This window comes from Capra hircus, chromosome 10 (assembly GCF_001704415.2).
Source record: "Capra hircus breed San Clemente chromosome 10, ASM170441v1, whole genome shotgun sequence".
NCBI lineage: Eukaryota > Metazoa > Chordata > Mammalia > Artiodactyla > Bovidae > Capra > Capra hircus.
The window spans coordinates 81303013-81324519 of record NC_030817.1 but is presented as its reverse complement, the minus strand read 5'-3'; the positions used below and the strand labels follow the sequence as shown (position 1 = coordinate 81324519).

Sequence of the window (21507 nt, the reverse complement as noted above, 5' to 3'; positions counted from 1 at the left end):
TAAGATCCCACATTCCTCACAACCAAAAACAAAACACCAAAGCATGAAACAGAAACAGTATTGTAAGAAGTTCAATAAAGACTTTAAAAATGGTCCAAATCAAAAACACTTTAAAATAGCCTGCTTTCTCCAGGGACCACACTGCCTAGAAACAGGATAGGCTCAAGTTAGAGAAGGTAGGTTAAAACCAACTTGTCAAAAGCTCAGGTGCTGATGCTAAGAAATGTGAGCTTCCTCGTGTGAGTAACATATGTAAGAGGTCTGATACTACTGGTAAACTATGACTTCCCACTTATTGAGTATCTATTGTTACCCTGATGACGGTGGAGAAGGAGTTGGGTGTCAAGAGTACAAAGTCAAAACAGAGTGGTTAGGAAGCTGTTGGAATAGTCCAGTTCAGTTCAGTTGAGTCACTCAGTCATGTCCGACTCTTTGCGACCCCATGAATCACAGCACACCAGGCCTCCCTGTCCATCACCAACTCCTGGAGTTCACTCAAACTCATGCCCATCGAGTTGGTGACACCATCCAGCCGTCTCATCCTCTGTCGTCCCCTTCTCCTCCTACCCCCAATCGCTCCCAGCATCAGAGGCTTTTCCAGTGAGTCAGCTCTTCACATGAGGTGGCCAAAATATTGGAGTTTCAGCTTCAGCATCAATCCCTCCAGTGAACACCCAACACTGATCTCCTTCAGAATGGACTGGTTGGATCTCCTTGCAGTCCAAGGGACTCTCAAGAGTCTTCTCCAACACCACAGTTCAAAAGCATCAATTCTTCGGCGCTCAGCTTTCTTCATAGTCAAACTCTCACATCCATACATGACCACTGGAAAAAGTGACGCTTAATAAATATCCCTAGTAGGAGGGTCTAGGGTCCCATTTGCAGCTCACTCTTACTCTAGTTTAGAAGATGGCCTTTGGCCAACTCAGAAGGTAGAGGTCCTTTGCAGTTAAATGAGACTTTGTCTCTGTGGAATGCAGGAAAGAACTGCCTCCCAAAGCCCAGATTCCCTGCCTTTGATTCGCAGCGCCCGCTCTACCGCTTGCCCCACCCAACAGCTCAGTACTGCTGTTAATTAATGGTTTTATGGAAAGCCCTAATTTGGTCTCATTGTATTGGCCCCCAGTTCCATAGTCTTTCCCAAATATAAAAATGCTATTTTATTGAAGGTCATTATATCCAGTTTAAGTTGTCTGTCTGCTGATCTCCTTCTCCGAAATGGATAGAAGTGATTCAATCAAATGTAGAAGAATAAGCTCTTAAGCTTTCAAAATTAGCCCAGCTTTAGCACTGTGCTTGGATGTACCCTATAAAATCATAGAATAAGAAGCAGAAGGTCAGCTAATCCACTGTTATGGGAGTCCCACAGTAAATGTAGTTTGAATTAGATCATGAGTTTATAAACCAGGTTGTATATGAAAATCACTTTAGGGGCCTTCCTAAGAACATCGGTTCCCAGGCCGCACCTTCGTGGTAGAAATTTCCACAGCATCCCAGACATGTAGGATGACTCTTCTTAAGTACTTCTAGTGACTAAACACTCATTACTTAGCAAAGCAGCTCATCCCATTATTGTACAGCTTTGATGATTAGGGCAGTAAGAGAGAGTAGCTGGAAGAAAAGATATCCATGGTGGTTAAATCTGTGTTGTAGGATTTTCCATATTTTACAATACGAGCATGCATAACTTTTGTAATGAGGTGGGAAGCAAAGTACAGTGTTTCAGAAAATGGGAGAGCAAGACTGAGAATAGAGCAGGATTACAAACAGCCTTGTTAAAAAAAAAAAAAGACACTGAACTGCACCCAGTGAGCACAGAGGAACGGTAATAGGAAGATCTGTTTCCTCAAGGTCCTAAATGATCTCGCCTCTGCACATCTCTCCAGCCTCATAGTCATCTTTTTTTCTGCTCACGTCCTTCCCTCTAACTTTGCATATCTCTCTTTGCTTCAGCAACACGGGCTGCCTTTCTCTCCCTTGAACGTGCCAAGCTCATTCCTGTCTTAGGATCCTTCCACTAGCTGTTCCCCCTTCTCTGAAATGTTCTTCCTCCGGGCCTTTGTATGGTAGGGTCATTCAAATCTCAGCCCAAATGCCATCTACTCAGAGACGCTTTCCCCAGCCACTTAATCTAAACTAGCCACCCAGTCATTCTGTACCATATCCCTGTTTCTATTTTCATGGCACTTACTACAAACGAATTATTCATTGTCTGCCCCCATTCCTATCCCAACATTCACATTTTTGTGGTTCACTGTTGTATCCTTGGTCCCTAGAACATGCCTGGCACATTGTAACCACTCAGTAAATATCTGTCAAATTAATGCATATGTACAGACCTTCGTTTTCCTGAAACTGAATAAGAAAATCAACTCTGCACACAATGTGTATTTATAAAAACAGACTTTATGATTCAGGTAGTTTTTTGACTGCATCCCAATGCTATATGTTTGAAAAAAAAACTTTTGTTTTCTATGAGTATGCATTTTTTAAAGGTTTTGAAAGTCAGAAAACTTAAGTGATTTACAAATGGTGCTTTATAAGATGAGTTTATATATAAGACACCAAGGGACAGACTCCCTTACTGGTCCAAGCTTAGTGTTCAGTACAGTCTTGAGAAACTTTTATTGAACACCAACTTTGTGCCAGGTACACCCGGGGCAGAAACTCAGCTCTCTAGATTTCATCATCTAGAGGAGATGGCCATATTCATAAGGCATTTTTATAGAATGCACAGTAATGACTGCTTTTATACAGAAGCTCACAGAAGTTATCTGTACTCACGTGAAGGTTCTGCAGCCTGATTGTATGCGTCTTTAGACTTCTGGAATACCAACATGCGTACGGTTTTTCCCTTCCCAGGCAGTAACAGCCCTCATGGAAGCCCCACCTCTCCTCTAGACAGTAACATGCTGCTGGTCATCATCGTTTCTGTCGGCGTCATCACCATCGTGGTGGTCGTGATCATCGCTGTTTTCTGCACCCGGCGGACTACCTCTCACCAGAAAAAGTAAGGAGCCCCAGATGTAGCCCATACATTTTTTGTATGTATTCTTTTGCTTCTGTGTGACCTCTGTGTCTGGAGTTGTACACAGAGTTAAAATATAAAATACGTGAAGAGCAACGTTTTAAATATTTTTAAAGAAAACGCAGAATGATTCCTCTTGCTAAATATGTGTCCTGGGTTCTGGCAGGGTAGAGGGGCACACTCAAGATGGGTGAAGGGGGCTTTGATGAAGGGACCATTTGCAACATCCAAGGTGAAGTTAGCATTAGGCAGCAGCGGTGACAGGCCACTGTCATCCTTAGAAAGGTGAGAGCTTTTTCTGAAGAAGAGAGAGCTGTTTTCAGAGCTCTGAAGCAGCAGGAGAGGACTTGCAACAGGAACCATGTATGGTGGTAGGAATGTAACTACTGCCACCCTCTAGCCCAGCAGGGATGGGGCAGAAGAGGAAATACCTCCCACTCTCCAGTCTTGTCTGTGCCTTCTACTGCCAGGGCAGAGTTACCAAGTAGATACAGTTCATTTAACTCAGCCTCTGAAGTCACAAGAGCCAAGTGTACAGAATCAATCTGGGAGAGGAAAGTAGATGATGTCCAGCCTTGTTGGGAGCCCATTTGGAGGACTGACTGTCTCTGGGCACTCAGTGAACCAGATACACAGGAGTCTGTGGAATTTCATGGCACAAATGCCAGCTGAGATGGAAGGACACCATAGACCTCTAGTTCTAAGTTTCAGAGTATTTTTAAGGAAGTGCTGCCAAAGGCTCAGCTGGTAAAGAATCTGCCTGCAGTGCAGGAGACCTGAGTTTGATCCCTGGGTTAGGAAGATTCCCTGGAGAAGGGAAAGGCTACCCACTCTGGTATTCTGGCCTGGAGAATTCCATGGACTGTATAAGTCCATGGGGTTGCAAAGAGTCAGACATGACTGAGCGACTTTCACTCACCAAAAGTAGCAGTTGAGGTTGGGACCACAGGAAGCAGAGTTGGTTGGGGGTGTGATGGGGAGATGTATTGATTAAATGAATGGGAAAGAATTATTTATAATCAGTGTATCATATTAGCAGAGAGGGAAGGTGGCTGCTAGCCCTGAACTCACCTGGGATTTTGAGGCTTGTGGCTGTTTAGAGCAGATAGCAAGGTGATTACCATTATGTGGTGCTTGATAATAGCCTTCACTCCTGAAGCTGAGGGAATCCTTGACCCTAGGTCACATTCTCTTCATATCTCTGGCCAGCAAGACAGTGCCATTTTGAAAAAGAAAAAAAAAAAAAAAAGGAGACTCTTGAGTTACCCCTAATAGCAAAAACACAGTATGAGTAATAGAACAACTTTAGATGCAATATCCTAAAAGGTCATAAGATGGAGGTATTGCTCCATAAAGAAAGAAATTCATGTCTGTGTGATTATCCTCAGAACTCTGCCCAAGGCAAGGATGCATGTATTTAATAACCATAAATCTGTTTGTTTTCAGTATAGAGGTCAAGAACAAGCTACAGTCTAACTGCTGCTAGTAATGACTTTCTAGTAATGTCGTTTTCTATAGGTTATGTGATGGTTTTAATCTTTCTTTTGCCCAAGTTAAATAGCTTTCAGCAGCTTACATTGTATCACTGCCTCTTGATCACTGCCTCCTACGGCTTCCCCTGCATTTGATTGTAGAAAACTGTTTCTCCCTAAAACCTCTAAAATCATATTTTTTCTGTGCTAGAACTTTTCTACAAGCTTCTTTTTCAGCATTTCCCATTTATCTATCTTTATGAACTTGATTTTACATCTAGTTTTAAATAAAGACCTTGAAATATTTATTGAAAAGAATCTGAATAAACAAAATGACAGAATTCCTTCTTATTGGGGGGAATCTAAAATCTAAAGTCAATAAAAAATAAAGTACTGAAATACTTAAGTCTTCAGATTAAGAGGCAGGAAAATGAGTTCGTCATAGGGTCTGTACTCTGTGTTTGAATCTGCAGGTCCTACAGTTCGGGTCCCTTTGTTTAAAAGAGTTGTATCAAGTCTTTATAGAGTTTTCCCCTCCTCCTCCCCCACTGACCTACTTTCCAAGTGTTCCATTGACTGTGGAAAAATATGTGAGCTTTTCTTAGTACTTTTCGTCTTCTCTCATATCTGAGGCACCTCCCATTTCAATTGTAGCTGTTTATAGACTCTCACAGCCTCAAAGCCGGCAGAGCATTTAGAGTCTAGCCCCTCAGTTTCTTAGCACATTCCTCTAGAGCCCCCCGACTCAACAGACGAGAACTCCTACTTCAGTGTATCACCACTAGGCCTAAAGCCCTGCCGTGTTGGCAGCAGTCATTTTCTCCCCCTCCTCCCGTGGGAAACCTGCTCTCCGCCTACCTGCCGAATCCCAGTGCCTCCTGCTTTCAAAGACCTGGTCCTTGCGGGTGCCCTCTCTCAGTACCCCTGACCTCTCACTCTCCGCTGGCTCTGTCCTCTCGCGTTCAAGTGTGCTCAGACTTCTTCCATCCTAAGAAAGAAGTGTGACCTTTCTCTACTGCACGGCCTTTAGCACCAACCACAAAGAAACCCTGTCTCTCCCTTCACCACAAGGCTGAATACTCGTCTCCACTCCGCTCACCTGTCCATTCTTTTGCTGCGCACTCATGCTTCAGTCCTTCCTAATCTGGATTCTGCCCCCACTGCTTCACCAAAATTGCTTCTGCTGAGGTTACTACTGACCTCTGTGTTGCGAAAGCCAAAGGAAATTTTTCAGTCCTCATCTTACTCTCTCAACATTTAACACAGTCAACTCCTTCCTTCTTAAAACACTCTCTTCTCTTGTATCCCATGGTTGTGTGTTCTTTTTCACAGCTTCTCCCGTCTACTCTGCCAGCAGGTAGACGTTCCTCAGGGCCTGGGCCTGGAGCTGCCCGCTCCTGTGGCTTCATTTACTTCTGCATTTCAACTATGCCCAGATTTCTATCTCTGGCCAAGACTTCTCTCTTCCGAGTCTCAGGCTTGCTTCAGTCTCAGACCCAATTGCCTGTTTTATGTTTCATATTTAATGTCTCAGATGGACACTTAGTATGTTCAAAACAATTTATAATTCTTTCTGTCAAACCCACTTCTCCCCAGTGTTAGTAAATGGCTTAAGCCAGAGACGTTGGCAATATCCTTTATTCCTCTTGTGTCTTTATTTCTGTCTTTTCGCACATCCGTTTTTTCCAACAAGCCTTGTCATTTCCGGGTCCCTAATAACCATCAGATCCCCCTCTCCCCTCCATCCTCACGGCCCCAGGCCACCGTCAGTCAGGCTGCAGTTGCTGCAGCTGCACCCTAACGGCCCCCTTGTTTTGTCCCCTCCTCCTCAAATCCATTCTTCACACCCCAGTTGGTTTAACCTTTTAACTCAGAACTGATCTCCTTACTCTCCCGCTTAAAACCATTTAGGGATTTCTCTTTACTCACAGAGGCAAGTTCAGACTCTGCTCTTGGCTCTAAAATTCCTTAATGATCTGACCCCAGCCCATCCTGCCAGCATCATTTCATATCGTTCTCCCCAGGGTAAAACTTCTTGCCTCTGTTTTTCTTATTTGTTTGTAGTTTCTGATTTTGCCTGAAGCATCTCTCAGAAAGACTGTTTTAAACATTCAAACTGTTTTGACCAATAATATTAACAAGTTACTTTTTAAAATCCTCTTAATTTTGTACCTAGGAAACGAGCTGCTTGCAAATCAGTGAATGGCTCCCACAAGTATAAAGGGAACTCCAAAGATGTCAAACCCCCAGACCTCTGGATCCATCACGAGAGACTGGAGCTCAAACCCATTGATAAGTCTCCAGACCCAAACCCCATCATGACTGATACACCAATTCCTCGTAATTCTCAAGATATCACACCAGTTGACAATTCCATGGACAGCAACATCCATCAAAGGCGGAATTCATATAGAGGTACAGGTTTTTTCATTTAAACCATTTTCCATTTTGTAAAGTTGCCTTAATTTGGTAATTCCTGTAAGAAGCTAGGTTTAGAGAAACGTGTGTTACAGCAGCAACTTCTGATGAAGAATAACTAGCCTGTTAAGAGAGAGAGGTTCTGTACCCGGATGAAGCAGTCCCTAGCTCTCCTAGGTCTCATCACACTTCACCAGCTCAAGATTTGAGACAGCCTGGCACACGTCTGCACATTTCATTCCGTCCCTTCACTTGGAGCCCGGCTCTCGTTGTCGTGTTTGGCATATTCTTGGTCTGCCTGCTCTTCCTCACAGACCTGCGTTGAAACATTTAGGCAGCATCATGTCAACTGCACTGACTCAACAGGGACTCCTGTAATGTGATGATGGTCAATTTCCTCTTTATTTCACTTCCTGCAAAAACACCTTGTCCCTACTATGTTGTCTGTGAGTCCTGAATCTGCCTTCACTTGAAATGTTTTACTGCTGAGGCTGCTCACTGGCCTAGACACATGTTTGTAACCAACCTCCATATTTGATGTCTAGGGCATGAATCAGAGGACAGCATGTCTACACTGGCAGGAAGGCGGGGAATGAGACCAAAAATGATGATGCCCTTTGACTCCCAGCCACCCCAGCGTAAGTTAAAAGCTTCTCTTTTCCCAAGTGCTGCCAATTATCCAGTCATATTGGGGAACAGCTACAAATGATCTCTTTGACTTCACTTGATCCTAATGCAAAAATTAATCTACCAAAGCTTTGGCACCTTGAGAGAAGAAGAATCAAACGTTTGCCATATTTTGTGATTAGTATTTATTCTTACTAGTAGCTTCTTTAATTTCAGTGTAAATAAACTACAAGGCCAGTTTCCACAAGTCTCCCGGGCATTAGGGAAGTAATCAGTCTCTTTAAAAGTAGACCAAGTCTGTTCAGGAGAAATGGGGCGTCATTGCTCTAGGCTGGGGCTTAGGACAGCCAGGTGTCACAGTGTTCCTTAGGCTTCCCGATACATGATCAGTGTTGATAGGCATTGCAGAATTTTTTTTAATCGATAGACTTTATATTTAAGAGGAGTTTCAGGGAGATAGCGTGGAGTTTCTGTTTTTACAGCAATGTTTTTCAACCTTGCTTGACCTGTGCCTCACTTTGATAAGCATAAAAGTTGCCCAGCCTCCTGTAGTATTTGAAACTCAAGTACATTATAATGATTAAAAACCAAAATGCAATGGGACGAACCAATTACATTTTACACTAGTGTTTCTTCTCCCTTGTTACTGTTTTCAAGATGAGGAAGCCTTTCAGATGAGCTGGCACAGTGGGGCTTCCAGCTGAGGGTCCTCTGAGCCATTCTAAAGAGATAGGCAGCCACCTGCCTACTAATACCAAATGCAAGTTTAAGAAACTGTTTAATCTTGAAATTTGCCTTGGGCTGAACAGTAGGTTAGCAAACATTAATACTCTCAGTCATTGTGTTGGTTGCTCAGTTGTGTCTGACTCTTTGCAACCCCACAGACTTTAGCCCGCCAAGCTTCTCTGTCCGTGGGATTCTCCAGGCAAGGATACTGGAGTAGATTGCCATTCCCTTCTCCAGAGGATCTTCCTGACCCAGGGATTGAACCCTGGTCTCCTGCATTGCAGGCAGATTCTTTACCATTTGAGTGTCAGACCTAGATTTAAATCCTGAAAAATCACTTTTCAGTTTAACCTAAATGAGCTTTGGGATTTTTTATTCATTTCTTAAAAGATGTCCCATTTCAGGACTGTCAGCCATGTCTGTCCACAAGTGACAGAGATTTTAAGTAATCACAGATACCCTACACACAGAAGATGGCACTGTAAACTTGGAAACCAGGGGGATCCCTGAGGATGTCATGTCTGCACGCATGCTGTCACTTGCACAAGACTCTTAAGAATCAGCCTTGGAAGAGTAAAGACTGATTTACTAATAGCTCATTTCTGCACAAAGTAGTTTTTGCTTAGGGTCCATGATGAGAAGAGGGGCCTGTACTTGGATGTGTGCAAGGAAAACTGGTGTTCCTCTCATCAGACATGCCCTGGACAAGGTTTAGAAATGTCCAAACATTTTCAGGTTTAGAAATGTCAAAAAAGAGTGAAACTATTAGTCACTCAGTCGTGTGCGACTCTTCGCGACTCCATGGACTGTAGTCTCCCAGGCTTCTCTATCCATGGGATTTTCTAGGGAAGAATACTGGGGTGGGTTGCCATTTCCTTCTCCACAGGATCTTCCCAACCCAGGGATCGAACCCAGGTCACCCACACTGAAGGCAGATTCTTTACCATCTGAGTCACCAGGGAAACCTCTAAAAAGAGTAGATTAGTTCATTCTAGTTACTTTTGATTTATAAGAAGATGGTAGCTTAACTGCTTGATTGTTTTATATAAGGCTTTAGTTCTTGCCTGAACTGGCTTATTTTTAAAACTTGTAAAATTTGACTATCCCTCTTCCTAGATTTGTTACTTTTAAATATGTTACAGAGAAAAGATAAGCTGTACTAGTTGACAGCATTCTTGGTTTTTTTTTTTCTTTTCTTTTCTTTTCTTTTTTTGGTGGTGGGGAGGACTATGTATAAATATACAGTGTTATTTTATTTGTGCCCCAGCAGCTGAATGAGTGGATTCTTTAATTCAAGAATCTGATACCAAGTGCCCAGATATACTTAGGATCGGGCTTGAGATATGCTTTTCCCCACATGGCTTCAGTCTTTTTTTACAAGCCAGGATTCCCTGGAGGCTGCATCCCCCATCCACCTACCGTGGCTATAAATGTCTGAGCATGGCTGGGAATGGCTTAGTGGTGGTGGGATGAGGTTCCATCAAAGGCCTTGCACAGAAGCAGTGGATTCTGATTCAACTAATAGCTGGTGCTTGCCAACTATATTCCAGACAGGCACTGTCACGTTCTTCTATTTTTTTATTTACTTAATTTGGAAAAACTGACAAAGCCTTAACAAAAATCAGCTTTGTTGTACTTTTTGTGAGAGTCTCTATGCCTAAAACACTTTGAGGTTGCACTTCCTGGGTAAAAAGTCAGGCACCTTTCCCCCTCACCCTAGCCTTAATTGTGAAAAACACTGATTCTGAAACACCCTGCTTCCGAAAACTTCCTGTCTTCCATGGAGGAGATGCTGACTGCCCAGCTGCCCTGAGACCTCTCCTCAGCCAGCTTTACCACGCTGTATTTTATCCCAGGGGACTGCCTCCACTCTCTGGGCCCTGAGAGCAGGGAAAGCCCCTGATTAGTTTCCCAGGCCTTGAGGCGGGGAGGCCCTGCTCCATGGTCCCTGGCTCGTTGTGCCACCTGCTTGCTTGAACGTGGTGAGGAGAATGCTGCAGAACAAAGGCCCTCTATTGTATTGCCTGGGATTTTCTTCACCTAAGTAATGTTGAGTGCTCCCCACCCCCAAAGATCAGGGAGTCTCTTGGTGACCTGACATTTTAATAGAATCCAAGGGCTAATTGAGTTTTATCACAGAGTTTGTGAAGTCCTTGCTAAAGGGAAGGGGAGGGTGGGCAGGAAAGATCCCACTTGTTTCTGATCAGCCCTACTGTTTGCCCATTTCGGGACTCTAGAGCTGGTTATCTTGATGGCGGGCTGTCCATGGAGTCGCAAGAGTCAGACATGACTTAGCAATTACACCACCACCACCACCATCTTGATGTTAAACTTTGTGCTCCCACAGCTGCTCTAAGGGAGTACCCAAGAAAAGTTTGTGCCTCAGCTGTGCTCCTGATTTTGTTTTTCCATCTCTGGGATCGATAAGGAAGCTCATTAAAGAAGCACTTTTTCTTCATAGAGAGTTCTATGTGGAATATCTATGTGAAAATGTGGATTCATTTGCTAGATTCAGTAAATTGAATTCCTTAGCCAGTGTGGGAAGGAAAGAGAGAATTTAGAAAAAAATCCATTTATATTTTAAAATGTGAGTAGATATGGCTAAGGTCCCAGACTAGAAGCAGGAAGAGATGGTGCCCTAGGCCAGCGTTTCATGCTTCTAGTACTAGGTTGGACCTTAACAGTTCATTTCCATTTGCATTCCTTTTAAGATATGAAAACTGATTAAATAGTCACTTATTCATTCAACCTAAATACCTATTTCATGCTTCACTCAGCAAGTAAGAAAAGACAGAATGAATTAGGAATATACTCGAAGGAAAAGGGACTTCTATCTTTATAAGCAGGAGAAAAAAAATTATAGATACCAAATCCATCATTTGTTGGCTTATGGGTTTATACTTTGTGACATATTCAAGTAGGTATTTTTAATAACTCATGTAATCCATGTTTACTGTAGAAGAATTGGAAAATAAAGATAAACCAAAAGAAATTTTTAAAAAAATCTTCACCACTCTTCCCTACAAGATAATGTGTTAGCATTTTAGTAAAAATTCTCAGGCTTTTTTCTTTCTGTGTATATATAGAGACAGACATATGCATAAGAGCATGTTGGTTTTTTTTAAAAGACAAATGTAAAACCCATGGCGAATGGTCCAAACCCATGGCTAATTGCCTAAGCTGCCACCAGAAAACCAGGGAATGGTGGTACTGCAGGGGCAGGGGGTGTGGGGTCACTGCTCTTGAACTGTGGTGTGTGTGTGTCTGTGCAAGCATGCTAAGCATTTCTCTGTCTTGTGTTCATTCACAGCTGTGATTAGTGCCCATCCCATCCATTCCCTCGATAACCCTCACCATCATTTCCACTCCAGCAGCCTCGCTTCTCCAGCTCGCAGTCATCTCTACCACCCGGGCAGCCCATGGCCCATTGGCACATCCATGTCCCTTTCAGACAGGGCCAATTCCACAGGTGAGAGATAAGGATGGAGCCCCAGGTTGAAAGCATTCTGAAAGAGTCGGCAAGCTGCCAGGGGGAGGACCTGCCCCACTTAGAAGGATTTGGAGTTTTTGTCAGTGTTATCTGTCTATCGTATCATTTCTGTTACGGACTCAAGTTTTCTTCTATAAAATTCACTTCATTTTTCTCCCAGAGTGTTCAGTGCTCAGGGCAAGGTGTCATTTTAGTAAGAAACATAGCCTAATCACACAGCCATGTCTTGTTCCATCAACTTGCATCTTAATTCCATCATATTTTCAGTTTGTTTAATCCTTCACTTTGAAAGGAAAAGGTAATCTGGATGATTTTTAGACACTAGAAGTTGCCTTTGCATAATGGTGGGAGGGTACTTAGGGCAACCCTAAGGGACTTCTAATGTGAGCTCTTAATTACATATATCTGCCGGGAACCAAAGTAAGAGCAACACCTGGGGACAGCAGGGCCAGCAGCCACGTTGAAGTTTTGCAGATTCTAAACCTCAGGTTGCCTAGTGGAGTGAAATTAAAAAGGGCTCCCAAGCATGGATCATCTCTAAAAATAGATGGGACATTAGCCTAACAATTGCAGTGTATGTAAAGATACACAGTTCTAGACCACAGTGTCTCAGTTTGAAAATCTTAAGAAACAGCTTTATCAGTTTTAAAGTGCTAAAAAAAAAAACTTCTTATATACACAGTATACCCTTTTTCCATCATTTGAAACTTGAAACTTGTGTTTTAATAGTTACAGATGTTAGTAGTAGAGCTGAGTTTTGGTAGTTCTAGAAAATAAGGGAGTTTCATGTGAATCCCATTTTTAAAAGAACTTCAAAACTTCATGCTTAGAAGCTTGGGTTGCCAGTAACATCCCTTCCTCCTTTAAGTTTGGGTCAGTTATAAACATACGCAAAGCATCAGATGGAGATCCAAGCTTACTAAGACATGCCTGATAACTCCCAAAGTTATCTGCTCCCAAACCCTTACTTTGTCTGGAGAATGCTGCTTGAACTCATGTCTGAAATTGGCCTTTCCCTCCCTCCAGTCCAGGTGTGGGTTCCTGCCTTTAGGGAAAGACAGCCTGCAGGAGGCTGTATGGAGAACCAGACTCTGCCTCACAGATGTAATCTCAGAACAGAGCAGAAACAGCCCTCCAGACCTGCTCTTAGAAAGAGATTTTTGTGTCCTGACTGTATTTCTCCATTTTTAAGGCAGAAAAATCTCCCCCACTGGGATATGAGCATACCTAAATGTGTGGCAGGGTCTTCCCAGTCAGGTCAGCCCCCTGCCTCCTCCCTCCTGGACAGGAAGGAGGTTGAAGTTTGGCAGGAAGCATAGAGCTCCCACCCACCCCTCACCCAAGGGGTCAGTGTTGATACAAGTTTGGTTCTGTATGTATTTAGGCAGAAAGCAAAAAGAGGAGAAAGTAATGATTTCCTCCACTAAAGGGTTCCTTGTTTTAATGACCAGAGAGGTTAAAAGAAGGTGAAACTCCTAATGGAGGCTCTGAAGATGGATCTGAAATGTGGAGCAGGTGTCTAGAGTGATCAGAGCTCTGCTCCTATTGCATTTCCCTGTGTCTCTAGACCCCGCTGTTGCTTCAGCCCATCTTGGGCTGGGCCATCCTTGCCTAGAGGGCATTTTCTGTCTTTTCCTTGGACATTTACTATGGTCACTACCGCCTGATGCAGAAAACACACTTTCCACTTGTCCAGGTGCTCAGCCACTGTGCACTTTGTGTCTTAGACAGCTCTGAGAGATCAGTCAGGAGGTAGAAATTCTAGTTACAGCATCGTTTCCCTCGTGAGCCGGGGGTGTTGCACAATTTCAGGGCACACCCTTCACAGAGAATACAGCGCGCCATGCCCTCTGGAGGTGCACTGCACTCTGCTCCACGTAGGCAGGCCTCTCCTCCTTTTGCACCTTTCCCGCCGTCTCTGGCCCTCGGAAGCTTATACGTCTAAGTGAGGCAGTCGAGGCAGCCGTGGTAGAGCTGTCCTAACATATCTGCCAGTACATGGTCAGGGCTAGAGCCTCATCCTTTCTCTCTCCTCATCCTTGTTACCCCCGCTAATCAGCTTCCACCCAGCCCAGGATCAGAGTGGGACCAGCAGCTCCCCAGGTGAGGTGATAGCTGACCTGAGCAGGCAAGAGAAATGAGACCCTCAGCGCAGCCCTGGAAAGGACAAGAAGTGACTGAGGCCTGGGAGGTTAAGATAGCCAGGCTTTCACCACTCGGGGAGGGTGTATGAGTCCCTTATTGCTGGAACCCAAGGCCAGACCTTTGAGTAGCACTCTTGACCGCCATGGCCCGTCTCCCGAGAGCCCAAGGGAACAGATTCTTGGCTGCCTCAGCAACAAAGGCTGGGAGAGGTTGGATTTCAGCAGGTTGCTCATGGATTACTACTTAAAAGGGTTAATTTTCCTTGATGAGGTTGAGGACTCTAGGCGTCAAAGGAGGTCTTCCTTCAGGTTACCTGGTGTCCTCCAGGCCCCTCCTCAGGGTAGGGATGGTGATCTGCACCAGCTCACACTGTGAAAAGCCTTCCTCATACGGTCGCCCTGGGAACTGGTGCTGCTTCTGCCCCTGCAGCATCGGGGACGTGTGGACTGGGCTTGGAAGAGCAGGTAGTGTTCAGTGGATGGAGCCTGGGCTTGGGACTCAGGGGCCGGGATTCGGAATTCTGCCCATCAGTTCTGTGTCCTTGGGCCATGCTTAGGCTCCCAGCATCTGATATGTTACTGTGAGGATTGAATGAGCTAACGAGTCTAAAGCACTGAGTGTGGTGCCTAGCTCAGAGTAAGCACCTGGTAATCTACAAAGAAAAAAATCTTATCAGTCATTCGAGCCCCGTGTTCAGCACTTTTTATTCATCTTCTTAATTAATCCTCAGTAAATTATGTGTTATTCTCCCTATTTTTATAGGTGAAGAAACAGATTTGGTTACTGCCAGGTTCGCTCAGCTCATAGGAGATTAGGATTCAGGTCTATCTGACTCCAGAGCCAGTGCTTTTTCTACCCCAGCATGCTGCCTTCCAGGACAGCTCTGACGCCTCTTCACTTATTTTGAGCTTTTTGTCATGTTTTTCTTGAGCTGCCCCTTCTTCAGGCTGATATACCCCTGTTTTTTCTTCTGGACACCCAAACACCTCATGGCATTATCTTGAAGCCATTGGCAGACCTTTGGACCTTTTGGCTGTCCAGGCCGCACTTGAGCTGTGGGGCTCTGGCTCTGGGGAGGCTGTGCAGTTGCCAGAGGGGGTGCGGGGCCTGTGGCACGGCCTCTCCTTCAGGGACCACCAGGCCTCAGGGCAGAGCTGCTCCTTGTCAGGTACCCAGGTGGCCTTGGTGATGTGTTGTCTGTGAAAGGCTAGTCTCAGAGGCTGTCAATCAGTGAATAAAATTTTAAATTTTCTTGTTTACATCTTAACAGACAACGTATCAGGAACCTTTCTGTGTCTTCCATAGTGAGTACTGAGAAGAGCTTTAAATCTGTAAAATTGTGACCACTTAGCTGTATAGGTGAAAAAAGTTCAGCATCTGGTTGACAGATTCTGGGGGGACTCTGATATTAGACCGTTCTTACTTAGCCTTGGCAGTGGTGCCAATCTGTGTTCCCTTGAACTAGCATTGACCCGAAGTGCTTGTTGAGCCAGTTTCAGGGGCCCTTAGAGGTAGGTAGCCAGAACCCCAGAATGTGCATATGTTCAGTGGTAAAATAAATGCTAACATTTAGACTTTCCTGCTGTAGAATCTGTTCGAAACACCCCCAGCACTGACACCATGCCAGCCTCCTCGTCTCAAACATGCTGTACCGATCACCAGGATCCTGAAGGTGCTACCAGCTCCTCTTACTTGGCCAGCTCCCAAGAGGAAGATTCGGGCCAGAGTCTCCCTACAGCCCACGTTCGCCCTTCCCACCCACTGAAGAGCTTTGCTGTGCCCGCAATCCCACCCCCCGGGCCTCCCACCTATGATCCAGCGTTGCCAAGCACACCGTTACTCTCCCAGCAAGGTGAGCAAGGACAGCAGCACCGGAGGGGCCCCATGGCTCTGGCTCAAGACACCAGTCGCCACGTCTTTGCAGAATAACAAAGCTAATGTCCTCCACACCTGTCCTTATCCTCAGGGAGGAGATGGGCTCCTCCTTTGGGAACATACATAAACAAGAGAATAATTTGGCAGGGAGCAACGGCTGACTTTCTGAAGTATGTTTTGTGTGCAGGACGCTTGGTGGTAGAATCCAGTGGCATGAGTGTGAACAACAGATCTGGGCCTCCCAGAACTGCCTCACTCCATAGGATTCCTGCCAGCTAGAGGAGGATTAGGGAGTCCAAGACTTGGAAGCAAGGGAAAAACCAAGGCTGCAGAAATAACCCTGCAGAAGGGTTGTTAACTCTTTGAGTTCACACAGCTCAACAAAGGTCCTCTCGCCTCAAAGGCATGCTTTCTGCCTCCTACCTCTTTCACATAAATTTCTCTCTTATGATGGTTTGTTTCAGAGTAAGTCACTTGTTGTCAAGCTTTTGGTCTCAGGACCCTTTTTAACTCTTAAAAGCTAATGAAGCTGCAAAAGAGCTTTTTCTTCACATGAGTTATACTTGTCATTATTCACTATATTAGAAATCAAAACAGATTTTAAAACTCTTGTATTCATATAAAAATAGCAATAAATCTGTCATGTTGAGGTAAATAAGATTTTTTCACGAGAAATAACTTTCAAAATAAAAATACAGTGAGAAGAGTAGCAGTCTTATATTTTTGCAGATCTCTTTAATTTCTGGCTTAATAGAAGACAGCCAGATTGTCATTACCTGCTTCTGCATTTAATCCATTGCAGTGTGTTGTTTTAGTCAAAGAAAGTCTGGCCTCACAGATATGTAGTTGGAGAGGAACAATTATTTATATAAACTTTTTAGACTGCTGTGAGTATTCTTCTTTGACACTACAGCAAAACTCAGCAAACTGTGATTTTTTATAGATTTGTTTGTCATGTGGAATCCAAAACCATATAATTATTTGTACTCTGTCCTGTTAAATCCACCTATCCTGCACTTTGAATGCATGACACTAAACACTACATGTTGGTCATTTGGAAAGTATTGGTTCACTAAGTTATACAGATCCTCCAAATCTTGATACACTTTGTTAAATAGTATCTAAAAATGATTCATTAATATCATTGAAGTCTGTAAATATTGGGAAGCCCTTAAGCTCTTGGTAGCAGATACAAGTTTTTCAAAATTCTGATTTTTCACTTTAAACTTAAATTTTATCGTTGGAAATAAATGCTGTCCATTGTCTTCCCTAAGGTGACTGACGGACTTCGTTCACTTTCTAGAAAATGTCTGCCAAATGCTCAAGTCTAGATAACCTGTTTGTGTGTCAGTCTTTCTTTGAACTGTTAATAACAGTGGTGTTTCGTAACGAAAGCTAAAGTTCAGCTCACAACTCAATTACAAGTGCCTTTATTGAAGACAGCCATCATGCTTTGGTGTGCAGTAGTATTTTACCTGCATTTCCATTTTAGAATATTTACAAGATTATGGATTGTAATCAATTCCATATCATAACTTTTTCTACATTAATTACACTGGCTGTTTTTTAAACTTGGCAAGTGTGCATGTTCATGAATGACTTTACAGCGTGGTGCCAATACTTTAATCTGTGCTAAGGCTCCAGCAGTTTTTCCCACTACTGCTTTTGTACCACCAGTGGAAGGGGAAAATGTGTCTCGGTATTATTATGAAAAGAGTTTTGACCTCCCAGATATTTTGCGAAGGGCCCTGGAACCTCCGCACTGAGAACCACTGGTCTAAGAGATGAGTTTTTAAAGCCAAGCGGAACATCTTCTCTGGCCTCTTGGATGCCCTGCTCTCTCCCCCTTCCACCCTGTTCCAGTCCCTTTTCAGAGAAGGAGCTCTGTGCTGGGTGTGTGTGCATCCCTCACCCTGAGCAGCATCTGGACCTCAGAAACCTTTATGAGGACCAGGGGAGCAGGCTCAGACACACCCCTGATGGTGCCCTTTCCCCCTGCAGCTCTGAATCATCACATCCATGCCGTGAAGACGGCCTCCATCGGGACTTTAGGAAGGAGCCGGCCTCCTATGCCAGTGGTGGTCCCCAGTGCCCCTGAAGTGCAGGAGACCACAAGGATGCTGGAAGACTCCGAGAGTGTGAGTTCCCGTGTTGGCCCAGAGTGCGGGGCAGGCTCGCTCATTCCGCAGGCCAGCACTCACCTGCTCCCCTGAACCTGGGCTGTGCCGCAGGCTCGATCTGCTCGGATGAGCTTGTCACACCTACCTTCCTTTCAATTTTGGCCTGTCTCTCTGATCCTCTTGTCTTGGTTCGAACCATACACATGTTCTTTTACGCCCCAGCCCCTGTTCATGATCTTTCCTGAGCAGGATACAATAGAGGAGTTGCCTGAGTGGTTGCTCTCAAAACGAAATCGACAGAGTCTCTCCTTGATCATTCACTCCCACATTCCAATAAATATGCCCTCCCTCTGCATTTCCTGGTACAGGACTCTCTTAGGAGGAGAGCTTGGAGCGCAGAGATCCAGGGGTCATACCAACTGTGTTGGCTCCCACAGAGACTAGAAGGGGCAAACGGTGGGGCCCGTGAGGTCCTTGTGACCCTGGCAGCACAAGTTGGAGGAAAGGCATTTCGCGATGGAAAGAAATGAGTGCTTGCAGGCTCGGGCGCATCCTGCAGCCTCTGACTCCCGGGCTGGCAGGGGCGTGGGTAGTCCAGGCTGCAGCAGTTTTCCACTCATCCCTCGACACTGTGACCTCTTTCCGTGGGCCCTACTTCTGGACGGCTGTTTGGATCGTGCCCGGTAACAGCGTTCTCTTTTCCGTAGAGCTATGAACCAGATGAGCTGACCAAAGAGATGGCCCACCTGGAAGGACTGATGAAGGACCTGAACGCCATCACGACAGCGTGACCACCTTGACCGGGACGTGACTCCCGGCCCGAGTCTAGAAGTCTTGGGACTCAGCCTTGAAATCAAGGAGTTGTACAGAGCACCAGAGGACAGCACTTGAGAACACAGAGTCAGCAGGCCGCCCGGCCAGTGCCCCCGCGTGGGGCTGGCTCCAGGCCTGGCCACCTGCCTTCTCCCAGTCAGCCTGGAAGACGCCCGTGTGGAGGCAGCTTCCCTTTGCCTGCCGATACCCTGCAGGACTGGGCACCATGGGCCAGAATATTGTGTCCAGGGAAGAGGCAAGAAGTGCAACCTATGTTTCACTTGGTGGGCAGGCCGTGTCTTCATGCTGCGACGGCATCGCCTTTATGGAGTGTAGACATTGGCATTTCTGTACAATTTTATTTGTGTTCTATTTTATTTTACCTTCAAAAGAAAAACACTATCAAAACCAAGGAAGTCTGTGGTGTTCTCCACAAGTGGTTGACATTTGACTACTTGTTTGAATTATGTATGGAAAGTCATTGACAGTGTGGGTTGTTCCAGGGGTTGGTTTGTTTTTGTTTTTATTTTTGATTCTGAGTCATTGCATCCTCTACCAGCTGTTAATCCATCACTTTGAAGGGGGGAGGAAATATTGCATTGCTGTTTGTAAGCTTTTTTATTATTTTTTTATAATTATTAAAGGCCTGACTTTCTCCTCTCATCACTGTGAGATTACAGATCTATCTGAATGAAATGTAACATTGAAAGGACTTGTTTGTTGGTTTCTGTGCAGTTTCAGTATTGGGGTGGGGGCGGGCTGGGAGGGTTGGGAATCGGAAATGGAGGGGCTGCTGAGACCCTGTGAATGTTTCAGTCATTGTACTTTCTTCCAGAAGCCTGCAGAGAACGGAAGCATCTTCTTTATTGTCCTGGCATGTCCATCTCTATTGTCACTAAGTTGCAACTGGAGTTTCATTTGGATCTAGTTAAAAAAAGGTTCTTCTGTGCAATAGGTGGGTTCAAGGATGTAGCTGCCCTGGCGTCTTGGTAATATCCTGATAACAACATCCACGCTGAGGAGTCAGACATCGTATTACAGGAGTGACGCAGGTCAGGGCTCAAGCCTGGCACGTTCCTAGGAAATCAGAGAAGAGGGTGGACCCGCTGTCCTGCTGTTAACCGTCTGACTTGGGGGAAGTTAAGGTGGGGATTTTGTTCCCACACAAGACTCCCTAGTTCTAGTTCCTGTCCTCGGTCAGTCCAGCCCTCATTTCTACGTCTCGGAGCCCGTGTGGAGACAGCGTTAGCAAGAGCGGAGCAGCAGGGGCTGCAGCACCAGCGAGGCTCCCAGTTCTTTCTGAACACTGCCCCACAAGTAGCAGGGGCCAGGAGAGCGCTCCCCCGCCACCACTCTCCCAGCAGCTCAGCTAAGCCCCTGATTCGAACAGGGCAGCAGGAGGTTTCTGAGAGGCCAGCCATACAAGGAAACTTTGGCTTTTACAGGTGGTTCTCATGTGCTGCTTCTTTAAAAGGAAAGAAGCTGAGTTTGTTTTATATATTAAGAATATATTAAAAACTATGGGACTGACCCTCAGGCATCTTCCCTGACTCCCCAGCGAATCCTAGAAGAGAGTGTGCAAGGCAGGTGGAGCCGTGGTTTGGTAGCCAAGAGCTATCGTCTCAGTGGCTGAGACCAGCAGGGGGCGCCCAGCCCCGCTTGCCTTTCTGCATTGGGGATTTCCCCCATTTAGGTCTCATTGCACACTGGCTCTTCCGGGAGATACACTCTCTGTCTCTTGACTGGGGGCGATGGAAAGAGCAGTGCTGGGCCTCCTGCTGCCCTGCTAGCTGGTCATGGAGGATAGTGCCGGGCAGGACTCTGGAAATCCAGTGCACTTCAGCTGATCCTGCAGAGAGCACCCTGGACACCAGGAGCGCGAGATTCCCCAGAAACTGTCTTACCTTTTGCCCAAAGAGACATGCTCGGTATTCGGGGCATTCCCTCCCATGAACCCTGATACTTCTGTTACCTCAGGGCCTTGGCACCTGCATACTGCCACAGAACTGGGCCGGGGGGAGGGACCTATTTTTAAATAAATAACTGTTCAAAGTTGGGGGATTTTTTTAAAAGTAAGAAATAGGAAAGCTATTCTGTATTGCACCTTTTCACAATTTAATACATTTTCTTACATTTTCCTGTGATTTTTGAAATTAAACCATTGTGTGTCTTGTCATGTCCTAGTTGAGCTGCTGGCCAGCAGCTTCCTTCAGGAAGATTTGGAACACACGTGTCTGTTGCCTTGTCGCCTGCTGGAGGGGGGCCTGGAGGGCTGCTGGGAACTAGTTTCTGTACACACTTGTTTGGCCTTTTCTGTAGTTGATGCTGTAAACTCTATGGCTTTTTGAAAAACAGTTTCATGTTTTTATTTAGTATTGGACATCCAATACACTTTTTTTAATTCAATCAAACTGTGGTCTGGACAAAGAGTTATTTTCCTTTTTCCTTAGGGAAACAGAACTTGCGGGGGTGGGGAATCCCATTTCCCAGCCTCAAGTGGACACCATTGCCCTCATCACCATAAAGGCTGGAGTGCTAAGAGACACACAGGGTGGTGCGCCAGGGGAAGCTAGGTGGTGGCCCAGGGGTCCACCAGCCCCAGGGATGAGTCCTGTTCCCACCCCTGTTATTCCCCGGCAGGGACTGAGAGTCTGAGGATTGAAGGCCACACCTGTCAGAAAGAGATAGGTGACCCAGCGGGAAAGCACAGCCATTCCTAAATGGTGTGTAGGCCCTGTCCCTGATGTGGCAATGTCTAGGGAAGCAGCTTGGTTTGTGTTGGAGCACACACCG

The 21507-nt window shown here is 45.3% G+C and overlaps 1 protein-coding gene across 8 annotated transcripts in view; it reads left to right on the top strand.

Annotated features, from left to right (window-relative positions):
* The window catches only part of NEO1 (neogenin 1), a 234435-nt gene extending 213310 nt beyond the window's left edge, over window positions 1-21125 (top strand). For 3 of the 8 annotated variants that reach the window (XM_018054667.1, XM_018054669.1, XM_018054668.1), the window contains 7 exons: window positions 2863-3010; window positions 6677-6915; window positions 7464-7556; window positions 11582-11740; window positions 15495-15758; window positions 17783-17919; window positions 18609-21125. In XM_018054667.1, coding sequence (XP_017910156.1) covers window positions 2863-3010; window positions 6677-6915; window positions 7464-7556; window positions 11582-11740; window positions 15495-15758; window positions 17783-17919; window positions 18609-18692 — 1124 coding nt within the window. In that variant the 3' untranslated portion in view covers window positions 18693-21125. The remainder of the gene's footprint in view (window positions 1-2862; window positions 3011-6676; window positions 6916-7463; window positions 7557-11581; window positions 11741-15494; window positions 15759-17782; window positions 17920-18608) is intronic. The other 5 variants (XM_018054672.1, XM_018054670.1, XM_018054671.1 and 2 more) reach the window with 4 other exon arrangements.